Below are 22,182 nucleotides of genomic sequence, written 5' to 3'. Positions count from 1 at the left end.
TTCTTTATTTTTTTTTTTTTGGCCACGCCACATGGCTTGTGGGATCTTAGTTCCCCGACCAGAGGTTGAACCCAGGCCCTCAGCAGTGAAAGCGTGGAGTCCTAACCACTGGACCACCAGGGAATATCCTACCTTTCCAATTTTATACCATGTACCTAATCAAAAAAATATCTTAAATAAACAAAATGGGAAGAAAATTTTAAACCCTTTGCCTCCCCTCCCCCACAAAACATAACCAACTTTCAGTGTTTACCTATTACCCATGGTTTAAAGTCAAACTCAAGGCCTTCAATGATCTGACACCAGATTCATCTTTCCCCGCCTCTACCCTCACTCCAGCCACCTCAGACCACTAGTGATTTCTGCAAAATAACACGCTCTCACCCTTTTGGGTCTTGGCACGTGCACAGGCTGAGCCCCTGACCACAGGCTGCTGTCCCCCTTGCCCAGAGAATTCCTCAACCTTCAAGACGTGGCACAAGCATCAAGGCCCCCTGGAATACTTCCCTGACCCACAAGTAGTATAGGTTAGGGCCCTTAGATCCATGCTTTCCCAACCTCTGCCCCCAAGCCCAGCCTGTGTGTCTCCCATCACAATGTAGATATCTGTGGTTGAAACCACTAAACTGTGACCTCTCGAAGGGCAGCGATGGGGGACTGGCAGACGTAGAGTCTGAAAAAGCCTCCAGAGATCATAGCACAGCATATCAACTTAATCCTGTAGGTGCTAGGGAGCCATGAAAGGGCAGGTGACCTTTGGGACCTGCCATATGGAACAAATGTCCAGGTGGGAGACAACTGGAAACTTAGGTTAGGGTTACAGGAATGGTAGGAATAGAAAGAGGCCAAGAGCATCTCTTAAGATTTAGGAAGGAGAAGCCACAGACTTGGTGACTGTATATAGGATCCAGGATACTAGTTAGAAGGAAGGAAGAATCAGGGTTGCCCAGGTTTCTAACTTGAACAAGCAGGTGGATAGACGGGGATCCTGTTCTCTAGGCTAGAGCTGGGCTGGGAAAGCTGCTTGAGAGAGCATGCCTCCTCCTTGGACCTGCCATTGGTTGGCAAAGGATGCACCCTGCCTAGCACCCAGGGAGCCCACAGGGTGTGAATGAACAACCCGCATCTCCCCAGTATTATAGGCGGACCTTGTGGGAGCCAGGTGGAAGGGACTGACCATTTCCCAGAGCCCGGGGTAGAGGAGAGTGTTGCCATGAAGAAAGAGAACAGGTACCTTATACACCGTGGTTTTATTTTCCATGGCATCTGCTATTTTCACCATCGGAGAATGGAGCCACTTGATCTCCATTTCGAGCGGGTCCATGTCACCCAACAGCTCATCAGATTCTCCAGTGGCCAAGCCTTTAACACAATAAATACCACTGTCAGGGCCCTGGCTCCTCCCTGCTACTAGCCCCCCTGGTCAGGCCTCAGTGGAAAGGATATGTGGATGCTACCCAGGGAAGTCAGTAGGGAAGGCTCTTTTATTCCTGCTGGGAGGCCACATGATAAAGGATTCAAGATGTGGGTTTTGCAGTAGGGTACTCGCCTGCTGGGAGCTGGTCTTGGAGGCTCAAGCTTCCTCATCTGGAAAATGAGAATGCCACAAGCCCTATAACAAAGAGCTGCTGTGAATCACAGCAGAGAGTGCCTGAAATGCACTGGCCTGAGACACTGCTCTGTAAATGGCAGCTACTGGGATTCCCTCCCCAGGACTGGGCCTCTCTCCCTCTCTCTCTGGTGCCTTGCCTAGAGCTGGCCTCCACTGCAAACCACAAATGTGTCCATTGCCCTGGGCCCACACTACCTTCCCACCTCTTCTAAACTTGGCCCCATCCCCTTCCCTGGGCCTCTAATCCCTAATCACTCTTCAAGATTCAACACTAGGACAACTAGGAAATTCTCACTATTAACCACTCCCTCTTCTCAATTTCCAGGACCTCAATCTTTTGCCAAAGTACATTCTCACTGCCAGAGCCCCGCTTGCCCTCACACACAGCATCATCATAAAAATGTGAGCACTAATTCCTCCCAACTACCCACTTGATAGAAAAGCAAAGTTCAGAAGGAGGGCTGACTTGCCCAAAGCCACATGGGGGTAGGCAAGCCTCTTGTCCTCATTTGTAATCCAAGCACACTAAAAGGCCCAGAGAAGGAAAGCTACTAGCCCTCAACAGAAACAGAGTAACTAGAAGCCAGGCCAGCCAAGGCTTTCTCCACTACCCCAGAGTGTCCACAGATAGGCCCAGAAAGCACCGGGCACCTTTCTTGGGTGGGGTAGAGAAGAAAGGAGCCATCAACCAGAGCTGCAGATGGTAGAGTATCTGAGGAGAACAAACTTCCTACAGGAGTTTCTGAAAGTCATACCTCTGTACCTCAACAAATAACCATCTTAATAACAGCTAATATTTACCAAGCATGTACTATATGCCAGGCACTGTGTTTTTACATATCAAATAAGTCTTCACAACTATCTTATCAGGTGGGTGCTACTGTCCCCATTTTACAGATGACATCATTGGACATGGAGAGCTTAAGAACTTGTACAGCACCACACAACTAACAAAACTCAGATTCTAATCCAGGCAGTCCATTCTTTTAACCACTTAGATACTGAGTTGGGAGAATCTTCAAAACACGGCAAGAGAGCTAGTTTGAATGCCACGTCTGCCTGTCAATGACCATGCACCATTTAGCAAATATCACCCTTCTGTGTTTCAGATGCCTCACCTGCCAATGCAGATAAAAGTAAAAATCTAGAAATGGACATGCAATGGCTGTGACAAAACCTGGAGCAAAATGAGAGAAGGGGTTTTTGAGAGGAGTATCTCAGTCTACTCCAGGCCTCAAGAGATGGGGAAAGGAACCTCACACTTCATAAATACCGCACCATGTTCCAGGTACTTTGCTGATTTTTTTCCTATCTACCAAGAGCCCACAACCAGCTGCCTCCCTACCCCACCCCACCCCCATATTCCTGTGACCCAGATTACAATTGTCCACCTTGTGGGAAAAGACATTAAGGTTAAAGCTAGTTAAACAGTTTTCCCCAAGCCAGAGTAGAGCCAGAGCAGGGGGAGGTCAAATGTGGGACCTGCTGTCAGGTCTGTGTGGCTCCACTAGGGCAGGACCAGGTGCCAGGCAGGCCAACCTACTCGCCCTTACTTACATTCCATGGTGTCCTCATTGGCCTGCTCAGTATCCTCAATGTCGAAGACCTCAGTCATCTCCTTAACGATCTCAGCACTGAGATGGGCAGGCAGAGTGTGGGTGGAGGGTGGGAGTGTATAGAAGCTGATCTTCCCGCTGAATTGGGAGGTGAGAAGAAATTGGTGATCTCATTAAGACAACAAATGACCAATCAAAGAGAGAATGAGTTCTCAGGTCAGAAACAGTGAGGGTCAACTAGAAAACCCAGACAGTTGCTTCTGAACAAGAGGTTGAGCTGCTGGATAATCACTGGGCATAAGTTGCCAAGCAGGATGTGACCTAGTGCCTTGGACTTCCCTACCCAAGAAGTCAGGCTGCCCCGCCGCTGCAGTGAACACAGATGATCCCCTTTGTGGAGCCTGACTCCCAGCAGGCTTCACCCTTACACCTAGCCCCCTCCTCACCTCACCCAGTCAGCCAGGACAGCTTTGGCTGCCTGCTCCTGACTGTATATGCCCCCCTTCTTCTTCTTCCCCAAGCGGTGGGCCACTGCAGTCAGAAAGTGCTCAGTGGTCTGGAACCCAGAGACACCATAATAGCTGGAAATCTGGTGAAGAGAGGAAGAAGAAAAATCATTAGGAAGAACGAAGGGCCCTTGGAGCAGGGTAGGGCATAAGCAAGAGGCCCGCGTACCTCCTCCAGGTTGCAGCGCTGCAGAATGGTCTCCACTGGGGTCACAGGATCTGCCAGCTTCTGCACATGAATGCAGTTGCACAGGATGGTGCCCACCTCCGAGTTGGGTCCTGGGACAATGCCCGGGGCATCCAGCAGCCTGATGAATTTGTCCAGGTAGACCTCCTGCATGAACCTGGGGCGGGAGAGGGGAGATATGAGGACACAGGATGGTGATAAGCCCAGATGTGCCTGGCATCCTCTAGGCTCCAAGCACCCAGTTGAGAGAAGGGGTGGGACAGATGGCACACAGATGAAGGTGGAGAGATGTGGGGTCTGATGCTAGTCTAGCCTCCACCACCAGGGACTGAGCTGCAGGCCCACAGACAGACAAGCTTCTGACTCTCTGAGCCTGTTGCTTCACCAAGGAAGTGGAGCTGCTTAGTCAGAGCCCAATCTTGCATGGTGCCGGGGAGGCTTCAAGGAGCTAAGTGGCGGAAACACCCAGCTGGGGGCCTGGCCCATGGCTAGGGTGTGCCAGGTAAATGAGGGCTATTAGTGAGACTCCCATGCCCAGGGAAGAATCAAAGGCTGGTCCAAGATAAGGGACAGGGGCTGAAGGAGTGGGAGTTGGGGGAATGGTAGGGTGAAGGATCTGTGAAGTGGGGGAGCAGGCAGGTGCTTACTTGGTGACCCCAGGAACGGCTCCCACACTGCATGCACGGCTGCGCTTCAGGCTATTGATCAGGCTGCTCTTCCCAACATTGGGAAGACCTACAAAGGAGCAGCAGATGGCTCAGAGCAGTAAGGGTCCTCAAGAATATCTGGGACAGCCTGTGTGTGAGGCCCAGGCAGGGGCAGTGTGACCAGGCCATGGGGAAGCCAAAAACAGAGCCTGGCCTCCTGCCTTCCCATCCAAGGCCCTGACCAACCCCCTCCATGGCCTTTCTACCCCTCTCCTCCATATGTGAGCACCCTGGCTAGACGTGTCCCTCTCTCTAGATGTGACACTCACCTCCTACCTACAAACAGCCTGGGAAAGACGCTCAATGCAAGGCCTCTGTAACAAAATCCAGTGGAGGGTGGACACTGGGAAATGTTATAAGACAGAACCATCCATCCTGGTGTATAATTCACCTGGCAGGGGGTGGGGGGGCTCATCTCCAGATGTCAGTCTCTGAGCAGCTTTCTGCCTGTGGTGCAGGTTTTTTTGTTTGGGCATCTGTGAGCACCTCTCAGCCTATGGATGTCCTTGTCTATTTCTTCCTCACTGGGTCTCTCATTCCCACCATTCTCTTTCTGTGTGTGCTAGAACTTACACATGTACTGCTCCCTCACAGATGTGCCTGTCTATATATCCCTCGTGTATAGAAGTCTCTGTATATCTTCTGTCTCTTGGTTGTTCTCATTCTAAATACCACTGCTTTTCCCATTTCTGTCTTTCCCACTCCATCTTTTTCTCTATCATATCTTTCTTTGTCTATGTATCTCTGTGTATCTCGGCACCTCTTTCTCTGCCGGTTTGTCTCACTGTATCTCATTCTGGCCATCGTCCTTTCTCTCTAATTCTCCCCACCCCACCAGTTCTGCCTCTTTGTAATTCCCTCTATGCCAACTCCTCTCAGCTCTCTCTGTACATGTTCCTTCTCTCCCTGGGCTTGTCTCTCTACATGTATGTCCTTCCGTACGTGTTTCACTGTGTCTCTTTTTCTCTGTGCCTCCCTAATGCTCTCTCTGTCTCTATTTCTCTATATATACATACATATCCGTCTCATCATAGACGTGTATCTGTCTCTGTGACTCTGGGGCGTGACTATGTCTGAGGGTTGAGTATTTCCGGGCACGTGTCTCTCCGTGGCTCTATTTGATTGGGGAGGGGAAGTGGAGTTGGGTGAGTGTATGGGAAGAGCTTGGTCTGCATGTATTTTGCCTCTGGGTCTGTACATGTCTCCATACATTTGGATGTGTACATGTGTTTGTGGACCTGTATGTGTGCATAGGTCTGGGGGTGCATTCCTCTGTGTCTGCATCTTTGTTCCTGCCTCTTTCTATGTGTATCTCCCTCTGAATCTCTCTCTATCCCTGTGTTTGACTCACTCATTCTTTCCTTGGGTATGCATGTCTGCCTCTCTACTTACATGGGAGGGTCTCTAGCCCTCTTATGTTTCTCTGCAAGTCTCTGTGCACACGTCTTTGTGATCATATCTCCCTCTCTCTGCATGCCTCTGTCATTCACATCTGTCTTCCCTTTCCACTCCCCACCAATCCCACCATTTGGCTTTCCAAATCTTCTGTGTCTATTCAGGTATGCAAATCTATACCTTTTTCTCAGTGTCCAGCTTCACTTCCTCTCCCTGCAGGTCTATCTCTGCCTCTCTCAATTTCCCTGTTCCCTTCCCACCAGCCTTCCCTCAGTACCCTGGGTTCCAGGTTTGAACCTCAGCTCTGCCTTGTCTCACCCAGGGCTGAGCCCTACAAGTCCCTTTCCCTCCTCTGAGCCCCAGTGTTCTTATCTATGAAAGGGAGATATTCACCCCTCCCTCCCACAGCTCTGGTAGAATGAGATGAGGCCAACTCCAAGCCCGGCCCCGCACATTTGGTCCATGGTTCTAACATTCAAACCACGATAGTGATCCTGAGTATGCCTTCCCAAGTCCACCTATCCAAATTACAAATCACAAGACCCTTCCTGAACAGCTCCTCTCCTCCCCCCACAAAAGGAACATGAAGTTCCCAGAATCCTTTGCCCCAGTGAAGCCCCTGCACAAGGAAGAAGCCTGGGTCCCATGACCTCCCCCAAGGCCTTACCTACAACACCCACACGGATATGGGTGCGCACTTCACCCAGGCGGCAATAGTTCCCCAGAACCCTCATGAGATTTTCAGCTCCAAAGCAGGCTTTGCTTTTCAGCAGTGACTCAGAGGCTTGATCCACTGGCACACTGCAGCGATTCTGGAAAATGAGGGGTATTATAGAAGAGGCATCAGGTGGGAGACATGATCTCAGCTCAGATTTCCAACTTTCAGGGCCACCTCCCTGTGATCACTGAGACCCCCAGCCTGAAGCAGAGGGCTTCTCACACAGGCCCTGAATACCTGCCATTTCCCTGCTTCCACAAGGCCTATTTTTCCACTGTCTTTGCATCTCCAGTCTTCTCTGTCCCTGCCTGTCTCTTGCCTCCCTCAGCAGGGGCAGGATAGCATCCTTGCCTCTAGGCAGGCCAGGTTTGAGTTCAGCTCTGCCTCTCACAGGCGTGTGCCTGGCAAATTCTGATTCCATTCTCTGGGCCTCAGTGAACCTCGCCTACACAATGGGGACGTTAGCCTCCCTGTCTGTGGAGAAAAGAGATAGTGCCTGGCCCACATAAAGTCTACCTTCCCTTGATTCCTCGCACAGGACAAGGCCATTTCGGCCTCCATCTCCTTACTCCTGATGCTACCTCCTCTGTCTAGAATGCCCTTTCAGCTCTTCTGTCCTTACTTACCCACCACAGTACTTCAAAATAGGAATTGACTTAAATATCTATTAATAAGAAACAGATTAAGGAGCTATATCCTTGAAGTGGAACACAAATGAAAGAAAGCTGTTAAAAAAGGATGCTTATCACATTTTTGCCATGAAAAAGGCCAAAAAATTATAAAGGAGATATCATGTTTCTCCCAGATGAACAAAGATTTAAATGTTTAATGATATCAAATGTTGGCAAGGGTGTAGGGAAATAAGCCCTCTCACACATTCATCTATCCCATTAGTGGGAAGATAAATTGGTACAGCCACTGAGGGGTGGGGGTGGAGGAGGTGGGGTGCTGGGGAGCAATTTGTCAGTGACTAGGAAAATGTAAAATGCAAAAAGCCTATGACCCAGCCACTCTACCTCTCAGTGCCCAACCTACACAAACACTTGCCCACTAGCCAAGACGTGTAAGGGTACATGTTGTAGTACTGGTTATAATGATTTAAAAAATTGGGAACTAATTTTATTTAGCATCAGAAAGGTAGAACTCTATAGAAAGATCTTCAAGGAAAAAAAAACAAAACGCAGGATGACATATATGATACCCGCAAACACTATTTTCTCTTTATAAACACATCCACATATAATATAAAGCACAGAAAAACATCTGGAAGGATACACACCAAACTAACAATGGTGGTTACTTCTGGGTATGGATAAAAGAGATTGGAATTAGAGGTACCAGCGTAAGGATATTCAAGCTTCATCTATACAGTTGACCCTTGAACAATACGGGTTTGAACAGCACAGGTCCATTTATACACAAATTTTTTTCACTAGTAAATACTATAGTACTACATGATTCGCAGTTGGTTGAATCTGCAGATACAGAACTGCAGATATGAAGGGCCAACTATAAGTTATACACGGATTTTCCATTGTGCAGAAGGTGGATGTCCCTAACCCCTGTTTAGTTCAAGGGTCAACTGTAATTGTTTTTATTTTTTCTACTTTATTTTTTTAAATAAATAAGTTTTATACCTGGTGCAAAACTGAAAAAAAAATGTCCCCCAGGACCCAGTTTCTCTCCATTGAAGCAACAAATGTTTCTGTATACTTTAATATCTTACATTGAAAACACATTTCTATGTTAATGATATAATTAGAAAACAGTGTAGCCCCAGGCTACCCTGAAAGAGGCTAGATGTCCCTGGCCCCAGCTTACCAGGTTTTTGACCTGATGCTGGGTGCTGGCCTTGAAAGCCACGATTGGCAGCTCATTCCGAAGGTATTCCAGCCACTTCTCCACAACCTCCTTGGGGACCAGGTCTGGGGAAAATAGGAACAGAGAGGACTGGAAAGGAGAACATCACCTCGATGGCTCACTCCAAAGATGCAGCCACCCACATCCAAGACTTGGCCCACCTCCTGCCAACAGATATCTCCCTAGCACTGACAGCCCCTGTCCAGTCCCCAGGTTAGAGTTAGAAAGTACAGTCTAGTCTAGGGGACCAATTGGCCCTCCCTGAGGAGACCTCTGTTTCCTCAAGGAGAATGGGTAACCAGCTGTATGGTCCTAGATGCCATCCTTCCAGATCAGGGGGCCCAGGGTACCAGGGGCCTCCCAAAGACTGTGCTTCCTATCCCCTCCCTGGATCATTCTAGGTTGGGCCAAATGTCAAGAATAACCTTGACAAAAATGGCTACCATTTATGAAGAACTGAACATGTATGTACCAAGCACTTTATCATTAATTCTCCAACAATCCTGTGAGATTGGGACAATCACAGCCCATTTTACACCTAGAGAAACAGAAGCTCTCAGGTGACATGACTTGTCCAAGATCCCAGAGAAAACAGACAGCAAAACTGGGAATAGACCCAGACCTGAGTGACTCGTGAGCCGATGTGCTCTTCTGCCCCAGTGTCTGGGTTCCAGCTTGGGAGAAAAGAGGAACTCTCCAGGGTTGGCCAGTCACAGATAAAGCTCAAAATGGCAAAAACAGGGGACTGAAAGGCAGACAGGCTTTAACTCCATTCCCAACTTCTGCTGTACTATGTGTGTGGTGTGTATGTGTTTAGACAAGTGAATTCACCTCTCAAATCCCTGGCTTTAAAAACTCGAACAAGAATTCCTACCTTGCACAACTGTTATGGATACCACTGAGTTGCTGGGTGTCAGGGTCTGGTCCAAGCTAGTTTTTCAACAAGGCCTGGCCCCTGCCTTGCCTTACCCAATACTGCCCAACACCCACCAATCTTGTTCAAGACCAGGACCAGCTTCTTGTTGCCTTCTGCCCGCAGGACAGTCTCCTCCATTTGGAAGCAGCGGCAGCCCAGTGGGTCCCTGGCATCCAGGACTTCTAGAATCACATCAGAGTATTTCACCACCTACAGGGCAGGGAATGAGGGATGAAGGCAGGGAAAGAACTGGGTAGCAATCAACAGGCCTATGAAAGAAGGTCTCCATCTTAGGAAAAACAGAAGCAGAGAGGAGACAAGACTGGATTGATGCCCTCCCTAAAGGGCCTTAAGAAATGCGCCCCCGGGGCTTCCCTGGTGGCGCAGTGGTTAAGAATCCGCCTGCCAATGCAGGGTACACGGGTTCAAGCCCTGGTCCAGGAAGATCCCACATGCCACAGAGCAACTAAGCCCGAGCGCCACAACTACTGAGCCTGCGCTCTAGAGCCCACAAGACACAACTACTGAGCCCATGTGCCAAAACTACTGAAGCCCGCATGCCTAGAGCCTGTGCTCCGCAATAAGAGAAGCCACCACAATGAGAAGCCCACGCACTGCAACGAAGAGCAGCCCCTGCTCGCTACAACTAGAGAAAGCCCACGCAAAGCAACAAAGACCCAATGCAGCCAAAAAATAAATAAATGAATTAAAATTTAAAAAAAAAAAGAAATGGGCCTCCATACCTTACGGAACTCCTTGTAATAAGCCTTCCTTGTGGCCTCATCATCCAACTGAGGAAACATATTTAATTCCTCCAAAACTTCCTCCTAAAGGAAAGACAATGGTCCAGGGGAGGAAAGAGAGTGAGAGCTGTCTTTGGCAACCGTGTGAGGCTGGGAGAGCCATGTGAGTTCCAGCCCACCAAAGAGCAGCCTGTATCAGCCAACAAAGCCAGGAACTAGAAGAAGAAAGGATAGACCCACATGGTCCATGTGTGTGCCTATTTGTAAGTGTGTGTTCGAGCACCAGCTAGAGGCCTGGGATTGCACCTGAGTATATAAGGGAGGAATGTAAGAGGGAGGTATAAGTGAGAAAAACAATCTATGGGGAATGTGGAATGGAGGAAGCAAAATGTGTACTTTATATTAGAAAAGGAACTTTGAGTTGGAAAGTGTATATTCTGTGAGATGAGAATATTTGCCAGAAAGGCAGTAAGAAGTTCTAGAAAGAAGATGACTCTTCTCTTAACTTTCCCCTCATGTTCTCACTCCTTCTCTCCCCCTGTCCCCTAGTCAAACGCCTCCCCACTCCCAAACCCCAGTCTTTGGGTTCCAGCTTGGGATAAAGGACCTAACCAGGGTTGTCCAGTCACAGGTAAGGCTCTTCACCTCCCTCTCACCCTCCCTCCATGTCCCTACTGTTTCCCGTCCTCTCTGAACTGACTCCCTACTCCCCCTCCAACAATCTCACACCCTTCCTCTTTCCTTTTCACAGATCAATGGCAAAAGATGCTTTTGAGCAAACCCGCACCAGTCCTACCCAGAGGCAAAGACTGCTCTCTTACCTTGCGCTCAAACTCCTCCTGGCGTCGCAGGACATCCTGACAATAGCTTTCAATGGTCCTGCGTCGGTGTCTCTCTTGCTCCCGGGCAGCCTGCTGCTTCTCCCTCATCTCAACCTAACAAGTGAACGCACACCAGGGCTGTAGCTGACTAGGTCTGCAGTCTAAGGGAGGGATGGAAGACCAAGAGTAACAGGGAGCAGGTGACAGAGGGAGAAAACTGTGTGACATGGCACAGGTGGGAGGAGCAGGGATACAGGAAGGGAGAAGATATGACAGCAAGAGATAAGGGGTTTGAGAGAAAGAAAAAGACAAAGAGATGGAGGAAGGGAAAGCATGGCAGACACTAATACAAGGAAGGTATGTGAAGCTGAGAGAGAATGTGTTCTAGGCAGCGGGAAGCACTTAAGACCAGAGAGGAAAAGAAAACAAGGTCCTGGGATGTTCCATCATTTACAGAGCAGCAAAAGAGACTGCAGAAAAGAAAGAAGGACATCCAGGAGAGTGATATGACAGGAAAGCCAAAGTGAGAGTGTTTCAAAAAAAAATCATGGTCTCAAATGCTGAGAATTTGAATAATATGAGGGAAGAAAGCTATCCATGAGTCTAATATCAGAGAACATGCTGGTGAGGCTGGCAGGGGTCATTCCAGTGGAGCAATGAGAACATAAACCAGACAGCCATGGACTGGGAGGTGAGCAGATGGAGACACTAAATCAAGTATCAAGGCAACCGCCCTCTCTTCCCCTTTCCACAAACAGCCTCGACAACCCTAACAGTTCTGGCCTTTGCCTTTCAACATTTCTGTGGAACTGGCAGTCAAGCCAGGCCCTCTCTCTCCAAGGGAAAGGCTTACCCTCTTCTTCTTTAATTCAGCCTCCCGACTGGCATGATCATTGGAGTGAACAAACTGGGGAGCGGAGGCCACTTTGGTGGCTGCTTTCTTCCCATTCTGCTTTGCAGGCTGGTCACCACACAACAGGGAAAAAATGAACAGACCTAATGAACCCATGGAAATCACCCTTCCCAGGGGGTGTTAAAGCTGCTCAGAAGTGTAGTTGTTGGGGGAAAGGGAGAGAAGCAAACAAAAAGGGTTCTGTCCCAAGAGGTCTGCCCATCTGACTAGAGAGAGACCCTTCTTCCCCTAGCCAGGCAGGGACGTGCAGCCCTTGGAACAACAGTAACAGCATCACCTAGGCACTTGTTAGAAATAGCAATTATCAGATGCCAAGACATACCTACCAAATCAGAAACGCAAGGGTAGAGCCCAGCAATCTGTGTTTTAACCAGCCCTCCAGGTGATTCTGGAGGGCTAGTTAAAGTTTGAGAACCGCTGCTCTGACCCAAGTCCAACTTGTCCACAACTTTCCCAGCAGGACCAGGAGATCCAGGAGCTAGGGCCAAAGACTGTTTGAACCTCCCTCCTCTCCATGAGCAACAGTGACTTGGGAATTAGACAGACTCAAGTCCTAGCTGTGCTACCTTGAACCTAAGAACTTTCTCACTGAGGCTCAGTTTCTTCATCTAAAACATAGGATGATGACAATCCCTAACCAAGGTAAACCAAGCACAAAGCAGTGTATGGCTTGTGGTGGGAACTTAATAAATGCTGCTGCTTCTCTGCTGAAGCCACCCAGAGAGGGAGGGAAAGCCAGATCTACTGATTCCAATGCAGTGCTCTGTTTGGAGTCACCCAATATCTACCTGGTTTTGTGGGCCTCTCCTAGGGTGGGTAACCTGTTCCTGACCTTGTCGCCAACAATGGGTATACCTTACCTGAGCGTGGAACCAACTTACCTTCTTGCAGCCTTTGGAACTTTTACCTGGCTTTTTATTTTCTAAAGAAAAAAAAAAAGCCATCATCCACCTACCCAACGTTTGTTGAACCTTAATGGAGGTCAGGCCACACTGGGAACCTAAGGAATCCTCAGACACCATGTCTGTCTAGGCGCACAAGACAGACACGGAGCTGGCAGCAACAGTGTCAGAGGAGGTACTGGATATAAATGTTTGGGGTATTCAGTGCAAACTGAAACAATTCTTAAGGGAATCCTGTGAAGAGAGCAACTTGAATGTGCACTTCTGACTCCTCTTTCTCTCTTCCAGCTTCTAGCTGGGGCAGCTCAACAATTTTGGCACCAGGCTGAGGTGGGGGGCTGATAGCATGGGAAAGTGATCTGAGGGTTAGGGTTGGAGTTAGGGACCCTGGTTAGTCCCTGGTTAGGGACTCTGAGGAGTCCCAGCCAGCTAAGCCAGAGTAGATGCCCTCAGCACATGGGGAGAGAACTGTCCCTTCCTGCTGACCCTGCTCATGTCATTGCCTCCAAAGGGAATTGTGCTATGCAGCTAAACTGCAACCTCCCTTTGATTTAAGGAGGAGAGAGTTCACCTTCTACAATCACTCCTTAACAAAGCCCAGGAACTTAAGGGGCCTCTTCCCACTTCAATGAGGAGTCCCGTCTGTCATCTCCTTCACAGCTGGCCTCTCAGAAAGAATGGCTTCCCTTAATTCTCACCATTTGCAAGGGGGCTAAAGGAATTCTTACAGGGGGAGGTTCTGGAAGGTCAGGATATATGCTACAAACAAATATAGGAGCAGCTTGAGATTATCAGAGAACAGGCTCCCCAATCACACTAGGTGGTTCACACCAAAGCAGAGTTAATGTAGGAAACAGAGGATTTAAATACTACTGCAGGACTTCCCTGGTGGCACAGTGGTTAAGAATCCACCTGCCAATGCAGGGGACATGGGTTCGAGCCCTGGTCTGGGAAGATCCCACATGCTGCGGAGCAACTGAGGCCGTGTGCCACAACTACTAAGCCTGTGCCCTAGAGCCCATGCTCTGCAACAAGAGAAGTCACCGCAATGAGAAGCTCGCACACCACAACGAAGAGTAGCCCCCACTTGCCGCAACCAGAGAAAAGCCCGTGCGAGGCAACAAAGACCCAACACAGCCAAAAAAAATTTTTTTTAATAAATTAATTAAATAAATAAATACTACTGCAAGTTCTTAAAGAGACTCAAGAAGATACTTCATATGAACTGTGTGAGATAAAGATTCCCAAAATTTGATATTGAATAAAAATTCAATTGATGTAGTGGAAAACAGAACAGACATCACTAATAACCAAATTAATAAGCTAGAAGGTCAAGGGAAGAGCTTGCTTAAAACAGGACAAAAATCCAAAGAAAAGTAAAAACAGGGGCTTCCCTGGTGGCGCAGTGGTTGGGAGTCCTCCTGCCGGTGCAGGGGACTTGGGTTCGGGCCCTGGTCCGGGAGGATCCCTAATGCCCCGGAGCGGCTGAGCCCGTGAGCCACAACTGCTGGGCCCGCGCGCCACAACTTAAAAAAAAAAAAAAAAAAGTAAAAACAGAAAATAGAGAATGGACTCAGGAGAGCTAGTACCTAAATTAACAGGAGTTCCGGAAAGAGAAAAGATACAAATGGAGAAGCAATTACCCAAATTTAAAAAAAAAAAAAAAAAAGTAAAAACAGAAAATAGAGAATGGACTCAGGAGAGCTAGTACCTAAATTAACAGGAGTTCCGGAAAGAGAAAAGATACAAATGGAGAAGCAATTATTTTTTAAAATAATAGATGAAAGTTTCCCAAGTTGAAAACAGGATTGAGGCTTCAGACTAGAAAGGCTCATGGAGCATCAACATTAACAAAAAAGACACATGCCCTGGGCATACACTGATGAAATTTCTGAACTCCAAGGATAAAGAGAAAATCTTGTAAACTTCCAAATAGAAGGCATTCCCAACAAAGGTGAGAGAAGCAGACAGCCTTCTCAAATCCACAATTCTGAACACTTAAGACAGAAGAATAACCATTACAAAGTACTGAGACAAGGGACCATATTCCAAGCTAAATTCCTATAACTGATCAATATATCACTCTTACGTGAAGGTAAAAGACAGACATGTGCTAAGATTACCACCTGTGTTCCCTTTCTGGCAAAACTACTTGAGGAAGTGTACCAGCAAAAATAAGCATAAAATCATGCTAAAGGTCTCACTTTGGAAAAGTAGGGCAAAAATAGTTATTTAACTTTGGTAAAGTGATAGAAAAATTTAGTTATGCTTGATATAAATATGAATGCAATTACCAACATAATTTTAAGTCCAGGTGGAGGATTTTTTTAACTTGTTAAACTTTTTTAAAGTAATAAGGGAATAAGAAGAAACAAACAAAAAATATAAAATAAGATGGTAAAAATCAGACCAAACATATTAGTTATCATAATGAATGTGAATGGGCTGAATTTCCCCATAACAAAAAAAAATCAGATCCCAAGTCTCCTTTTCTTCCAAAGTACTCATGTTGCAATGAAAAGAATGTGAGGTTTGGAAGGAACCAGGTCTGGCCATTTTACTCAACAATTTCCATCGGCCTAACTTCCCTGGAAAATGAGGGCCTGCACTGGATACAGGCACACGATGAAAGAAAATATACATCACTTAAAGTGGGGAAAAACATCTGCTTCAGAGAGGAGAAGGAGGGGGGAGGAGAAGCGAGGAAGAGGGTAGGGGTGCAGTCACCACTCACAACACTGCAACACCCAGGAGCCGCTGTTACTGTTTTTTAATAGCTTCAGAGAGAAAACAGCTATCATTTTTTAGCCAGACATACCTAGGTTCCTGTTCTGGCTCAATAACTACCTAGCTATATGACCTTGAAGAATTTCCTTAAATCTTTCTGACCACCAATATCTCCATCCACCAACTCTCATATCAATACTCAAAGGTGGATCTCTCCATTCATCCATCATCTCCCATACTCTCACCCCACTACATCCCTGTATCCCCAGCCTGGCAGTGACTCTGCCCCCATCCTCCATTTACCCCTGCATCCGACTTCCCACTATGCCCTCTGAAACTCCCACTTGGGAGATCAGCACTCCCCTAATTCTTCCATCTTTTCTTGGGAACAATTCCTCAACCTCCTGCCTTAATAGAGACTCAGCTCTCCCCTGAGGACACTGCTTCACCTGCAGGCCTGAAAGGTGGCTATTAGTTTATATGAACATGAATACCTTGGAGCCAGTAGGTACAGGAGGTATCTTGCAGACTCACCACTGCCAAACCAATTTCTCCCTCTTGTTAAAAAAGAGGGGGGAGGGGGGGAAATCCTGCTTTTTTTGAGACTGCTGCTATGCCTGTCACCTATGAGTCACTTTTCCTCTTTTATTGAAGCACCTAGCTCATAGCTTTTTTTTTCTTAATTATTTTTTTAAATTTTTGGCTGCATTCGGTCTTCGTTGCTGCACATGGGCTTTCTCTAGTTGCAGCGATCGGAGGCTACTCTTCGCTGTGGTGCACAGGCTTCTCATTGCGGTGGCTCCTCTTGTTGCAGAGCACGGCTCTAGGTGCACAGGCTTCAGTAGTTGCAGCATGTGGGCTCAGCAGCTGGGGCACGCAGGCCCTAGAGCACACAGGCTTCGGTAGTTGTGGCATGCGGGCTCTAGAGTGCAGGCTCAGTAGTTGTGGTGCACGGGCTTAGTTGCTCCGCAGCATGTGGGATCTTCCTGGACCAGGGCTTGAACCCGTGTCCCTTGCACTGGCAGGCGGATTCTTAACCACTGCGCCACGAGGGAAGTCCATAGCTTTACTTTCAACTGAACTCCTGCCATCATCAACCTGAGCAACTTTGGTGATAACTGGGCCCCTTCCAACGCTCAGGTTTCCCACTTCCTTGACATCCCCATTCCATGTAGCCACCTGCCCACCCACTGCTATGGTGACATCTATGATCATCATCTATAACTGCTTGTACTTCAGAAAGCAATCTCAGACACCCCTCTCAACTCTATTCAAGCACATTTGTTCAACCTCCTAGAGACTTCCAAAACACTGGCGCCACTCGGTTCTTTATTCAACGGCCACCCCATTTCCCTCCCTGTGCAGCTTACATTCCAGTCTGTCATTATAATGGATTACATACCTGTGCCACCAATCATTGATGGTTGTAAATCTTTTAAATGATAAAACATACCCTCCTTTTTAATAGCCATTCAAAAATGTACAAAAGTTGAAACTGTATCTGAACACTTTCTAGGGCTTCTCAATAATCTTCCCAGATTTAATCATTATCATTACCATTTGGGTCCAAGGTATCTCTAGCCCAGGGTGTAGGGAGCTGCACCATGAAGCACCTCCCCCATCTTCTGCTGCAATCATCCTAGTTAGTCTGATCAAGACTTCAGTTGCAATTTAACAGTGAAAGTCTTTGTTTTGTGTGCACATGTAAAGTTTTTCCATTTAATTTAATGTTCACCATTTTCCCACTAATGCAGATATGTATGATTGTTCTTTAACAGGTAATACAGTCATATGGTTCCAAAGTAAAACCATGTCAGATGTAGAAAACAAACTTATGGTCACCAATGGGGGAAGGGGGGAGATAAACTGGGAGATTGGGACTGACATATACACACTACTATATATAAAATAGATAACTAATAACGACCTACTGTATAGCATAAAGAACTCTACTCAATACTCTATAATGGCCTATGTCGGAAAAGAATCTAAAAAACAGTGGATATACGTATAACTGATTTACTTTGCTGTACACCTGAAACTAACACAATATTGTAAATCAACTATACTCCAATAAAATTATGATAAATAAATAAATAAAAATAAAACCATGTATTCTGAGAGGTCTCCCTCCCACACTTGTCCCTAGCCACTGCAGTCCCCTTACCACAAGAAACCACTTTATTAGTTTGTCATGCATCATTCAGTTTCTTTATGCAAATACAAACATATATTCTTATTTCCCTCCATTTTCTCTCAGGGAAGGTAACATACTATGTACTTCTGTCAGCAACTTGCTTTTTTCACTGAACAAATCCTAGAGATCTTTCCATCTAACAGTTTTTCCATATAATAGTCTTTCCATATACTACTTCCTCATTTTTTTAAACTGCCAGGGTTCCTTTGTATGCATATACTCTATTTCACCAGGTAATTATTGTGTTTTTCATCACTATTAATAATACTATTACCAATAAAAATTAATTTAAAAAATAATAATTCTATTATTATCTTGTATTTGATATTCTTAAATAGAGTATAACTAATTTTGTTCACTTTTCTTGTGTTGCGTGAAAAAATGATTATTTGCTTTTGGTATTAACATAACCAAAGTCTGATTCTTGATGAAATTTTTATGATTATATAAAGTAAGTGAATTTTTTTTCACCAAGCCCTACATAGGCAGGGCCACAATTCACACAGAAAACAAGGCCACTGGGTTGCACAATTCTCATCCAGTCTATCCAGTGTGCTATCCAAATGTTATCATTTTCTGCTTGGGCTATAGCAGGATAAAGGCAGGGAAGCACAGAACCAGACCTGTCCTACTGCCTTTGCCTTCCCTCTTATAGGAAAGAGTCCATGTATCACATTTGTCTTCTCCCTCTACGCTGTAAGCACCATGGTGGGAGGAGGGGGGGATTGAGTTAGCACTACTAATTGAGACATTCTAGTGCCTGGCATACAGTAAGTGCCAAATAGCTATGCCTGGTCATGCTGGGCCCCTGGGACACAAAGATGACCCAGATGTCAGTGAGAAGTTAACAGTGTTGTGAAAGAGACAGACCCAATCATAGACTCAACAGCCCTGGTTCCTGTGGGTACACAGACAAGTGGAAACCAAGGGAGGAGGTTAACAGAAGGGATTCCCAGAGGAAATGATGTATAAGTTGAAATCTGAAAAACAAGCAAGAGTTATCCCCTTAAAGGATGAGAAGGAAAGGGAAAGAGTCATAAAGGCAGAAAGAACAGTAATTTATCCACACTGTCTGTTTTATAAGTAAGAAAAATCCAAAGCTCAAGAGAGGTCAGACAATAATTCAGCGGCAGACAGTGTATGCATACTCTGAGGGGCTAAACTCCAAAGAGAAATGAAGGCTGAATCTTTAAAGCTAATACTTACAGAGTGCTTATTATGTGCCAGGCACTGTTCTAAGTGTTGTACCTATTTTAATTCATTAAATCCTCACAACAACACTGTTAGGCAAATACTATTACGTTATTAAGTAGGAACTATTTTTACCCTCCTCTTCCCCCACTAGACTGAAGGTAAGTAACTTGCTCAAGGCCACACAAGTAATAAGTGGAAGAGCTGAGATTCAAACTCAGTCTGGCTCCAGAGTCCATGCTCTTAACCACTAGTACAACCTATGATACCAACTTAAAGGTACAACTTATAAAGAAAAATGCTAGGCTGTGTTGGGGTTATAGGCAGTGTAATATGGTATTTACTGCTATTCACCTGCAGTCTCTTTGTCAAGTCACTTAACCTTGCTGAGCCTCAGTTTCCTTATCTGTAAAATGGGTATGGGGGATAAGGGGAGCTATACCTCAGAAGGAAGTTGGGAAGACAACAATAATACCATACGTAAAAGACAGACTGAATGATCTGGTTCATACTGGGCAATTTTTTAAAATACTATGAATATTCATTAAAGCTTAGGATTGGGAAGGAGTGGTAAAAGAAACTTACTGTGTCTAAGTTTCATCATGATGACTAGCTTGAAAGAAGGTAGATTCAAATCTGCAGGCTTTTTTTATTCCTGTTGGAATGGGAGAAGAACCAATTTGAAGACAGAGAGAGGAGCCACAATGCTATAAGCCCCTTCTGAGCCCCCTGAAGGCAAAATAAAATGTTAAAGAACATGATAAGGAAGCCCTAACAATTAGAGGAATCTGAGAGAAGGGGTTATACTGGAGCTGGCGCCTGGTATGGCTGAGTATAATTAATTATAATAATAATATTACAGGGAAGGTAGTGTCACACTACCCAAAGGGAAATTAGGTCGAAACCTCTCTTCCTGGGTGGAGTCAGTGCCTCAATGCATCAGACAGGATACCCTAGGTAAGGGACTAGCACTAAACCTCTCTAAGGGGAGAGGGGTATGCAAGGACAATCTGTTTCTACATAGGGTATTAACTGCACCTCTTTTCCCCAAATAGGGGGTTCCATGTCTCATTTACCCTGGAAGTGGGAGGGAAAGACATATCCCAGGAGTCTACCCTGGGGAAAAGGGACCTCAGAATAGGGCTTTTTATCTGTATGTCTATGTGGACTGAGGTCAGTGCAAAATCTTGGGGGAGGGGGGAAAAATGTGCACCTGTATGTATGGCTGGAGTCTGTTCCTTGGTGACAGGGGGGAGGAGGGCAGGATGCCTTTTGTCACTCTACTCCAGGATACAGAGGAACTAGATAAACCAGCACAGTGGCTGTGTGCATCTCCACTGCATGGGAGAGGAGCACAAGTCTGTACATCTGTAAGTTGTGCAGGGACCGGGGGTGGGGAGTACTCTGAGTCGCTTTAGCCTAGGGAGGGCCATGAGATGGGACTGATATACTGATCTCCACTACAAGGTGACATTAGTGCCATGCTAACAAAGGGGGGATTTATGCAGCTTTGCGTGAACGGGGTCTGCACCTTGCCTGCAGTGGGTTACTCTAGCCCCTTCCATGGGAGATGGGATGGGGCACGATCTGTTTATCTTGTGTATGGGTTGAAGTCAGCAGTGTGTTAATATTTAAGGAAAAGGACCTCTGGTTCTCTGCACGGGGGAGGGGGGAATGCAGCTATACATTCAATGGAACGGCCCTTACAGTAGGTGGGGGGGGTTCCCGTGGTATTTTTTCCTGGATTGGGAGAAAAAGATCTGAGCTCCTCTACCTCGGATAAGGGGGGAGCCCATATGCACGCACTATGGGGTGATCAGTGATGTCACTGCTTCTCAACATTGGAGGGCACCTCTCAGCTCCCTTGGGGTCTCTCCTTTCCTACAGTTGGTGATTCTAAATCCTTGGGAAAGGGGGGAGAGGAGGGATGATCTGTGTCTACCTAAAAAAGAGAATAGGGCTTCCCTGGTGGCGCAGTGGTTAAGAGTCTGCCTGCTGATGCAGGGGACACAGGTTCATGCCCCGGTCCGGGAAGATCCCACATGCCGCGGAGCGGCTAGGCCCGTGAGCCATGGCTGCTGAGCCTGCGCGTCAGGAGCCTGTGCTCCGCAACGGGAGAGGCCACAACAGTGAGAGGCCCGCGTACTTTAAAAAAAAAAAAAAAAAAAGGAGAATAAATCTGAGCCCTTCTTCCCCGGGGGCCCCAGGAGAGGCAGTTCTAACTGTCTCTTCGTGGGTTAAGGTCTGCTGTTGTTTGCTGCGGGGCATTTTTGGTGGGTCAAGCCTTTACAAATTCAGTAAGCCAGCGCCTGGGGAGGAGGTGGTGAGATCTGATTTTCCATAATGGGGACTCACTCTAGCCTAGAAGGGGTAAATCTGCGTGCTTCTCTGTGGGATGAGACTTGTGCCTCCAAACACTTAGGGAGGGGTGGTCTACCACCTCTGCAGGAGCGGGGGCGGGACATCAGTCAATTAGTTACACGGGGGCGAGGTAGGGAGGTCTCTAGGTCTTGACGCTAAGGGAAGGAGGCTCACTCCTCTGTATATTAAAATTTCGGAGCTCCTCTATTCTGGTGGTCGGGCGGGGGTGGGGGTAAATACATCAAAGCCTCTGTCCTAAGGGAAAAGGTGCGCGCCGAGGCGGATCTGTGTGCCTTAGCGCCGGTAGAAATCTGTGCCATTCAGCCTCGTGAGGAGGGAGATGTGTCTCTTTATGGGTGGGGTCGATGTCGCCACACCTTCAGGGTGTCCACGCCTGTCTACACCAGGAAAATACGGAATGGAACCTCACTACCCTAAAAGGAGGAGGGCACTCGACGCTTCTCCACACAAGTGGGGTCTATAACTCTCCATACAGTGTGTCCAGGGGTCTACACCTGTCCAGATGAGGTGCGTCCGTGCCCCTCTATCCCGCAAGAATGTGTTTGGGCGCATGTCCACAGGCCGAGCAATCCCTGCCTCTCATCCGGGCCCTTCTACCCTGGAAGGAACCCGACTCTTCACCTCTCTATTCCAGGGCAGAGGGCGCCTCTGGTTTCACCTGAAATAGTTGATCCCTTCCGCGTGGCCAGCTGGATGAGCGCTCACCACGAAAAAAGAGAGTCATGTCTTACCTCCACTTCCGGCGGAGATCGGAGAAGAGAAGACAGCACAACACTGTCGGCCCACAGGCTGCGCTCGCGGCGTTAGGCTTTGACTTCCGGATCCCAGCCTTGCTGGGCGCGTACCCGG

General features: G+C 47.2%; 1 protein-coding gene across 3 annotated transcripts in view; it reads right to left on the bottom strand.

The window, feature by feature from the left end:
- Positions 1-22,151, bottom strand: part of GNL3L (G protein nucleolar 3 like) — a 26,856-nt gene extending 4,705 nt beyond the window's left edge. The window contains exons 1-15 of one of the 3 annotated variants that reach the window (XR_003677829.2): positions 22,065-22,151; positions 19,537-19,606; positions 12,816-12,856; positions 11,875-11,982; positions 11,022-11,135; positions 10,201-10,284; positions 9,511-9,667; positions 8,503-8,606; positions 6,631-6,775; positions 4,509-4,596; positions 3,844-4,018; positions 3,615-3,757; positions 3,170-3,306; positions 1,550-1,628; positions 1,235-1,362 (exon numbers count right to left, since the gene is read on the bottom strand). Coding sequence is in view for 2 of the 3 variants with exons in the window: in XM_007117777.4 (XP_007117839.1) it covers positions 1,235-1,362; positions 3,170-3,306; positions 3,615-3,757; positions 3,844-4,018; positions 4,509-4,596; positions 6,631-6,775; positions 8,503-8,606; positions 9,511-9,667; positions 10,201-10,284; positions 11,022-11,135; positions 11,875-11,982; positions 12,816-12,856; positions 19,537-19,555 (1,443 nt within the window). In the remaining variant the exon portion in view is untranslated. The remainder of the gene's footprint in view (positions 1-1,234; positions 1,363-1,549; positions 1,629-3,169; positions 3,307-3,614; positions 3,758-3,843; positions 4,019-4,508; positions 4,597-6,630; positions 6,776-8,502; positions 8,607-9,510; positions 9,668-10,200; positions 10,285-11,021; positions 11,136-11,874; positions 11,983-12,815; positions 12,857-19,536; positions 19,607-22,064) is intronic. The other 2 variants (XM_007117777.4, XM_007117778.3) reach the window with 2 other exon arrangements.
- Between the last annotated feature and the right edge of the window lie 31 nt (positions 22,152-22,182).

This window comes from Physeter macrocephalus, chromosome 21 (assembly GCF_002837175.3).
Source record: "Physeter macrocephalus isolate SW-GA chromosome 21, ASM283717v5, whole genome shotgun sequence".
NCBI lineage: Eukaryota > Metazoa > Chordata > Mammalia > Artiodactyla > Physeteridae > Physeter > Physeter macrocephalus.
This window is presented reverse-complemented; position numbering and strand designations above follow the sequence as displayed.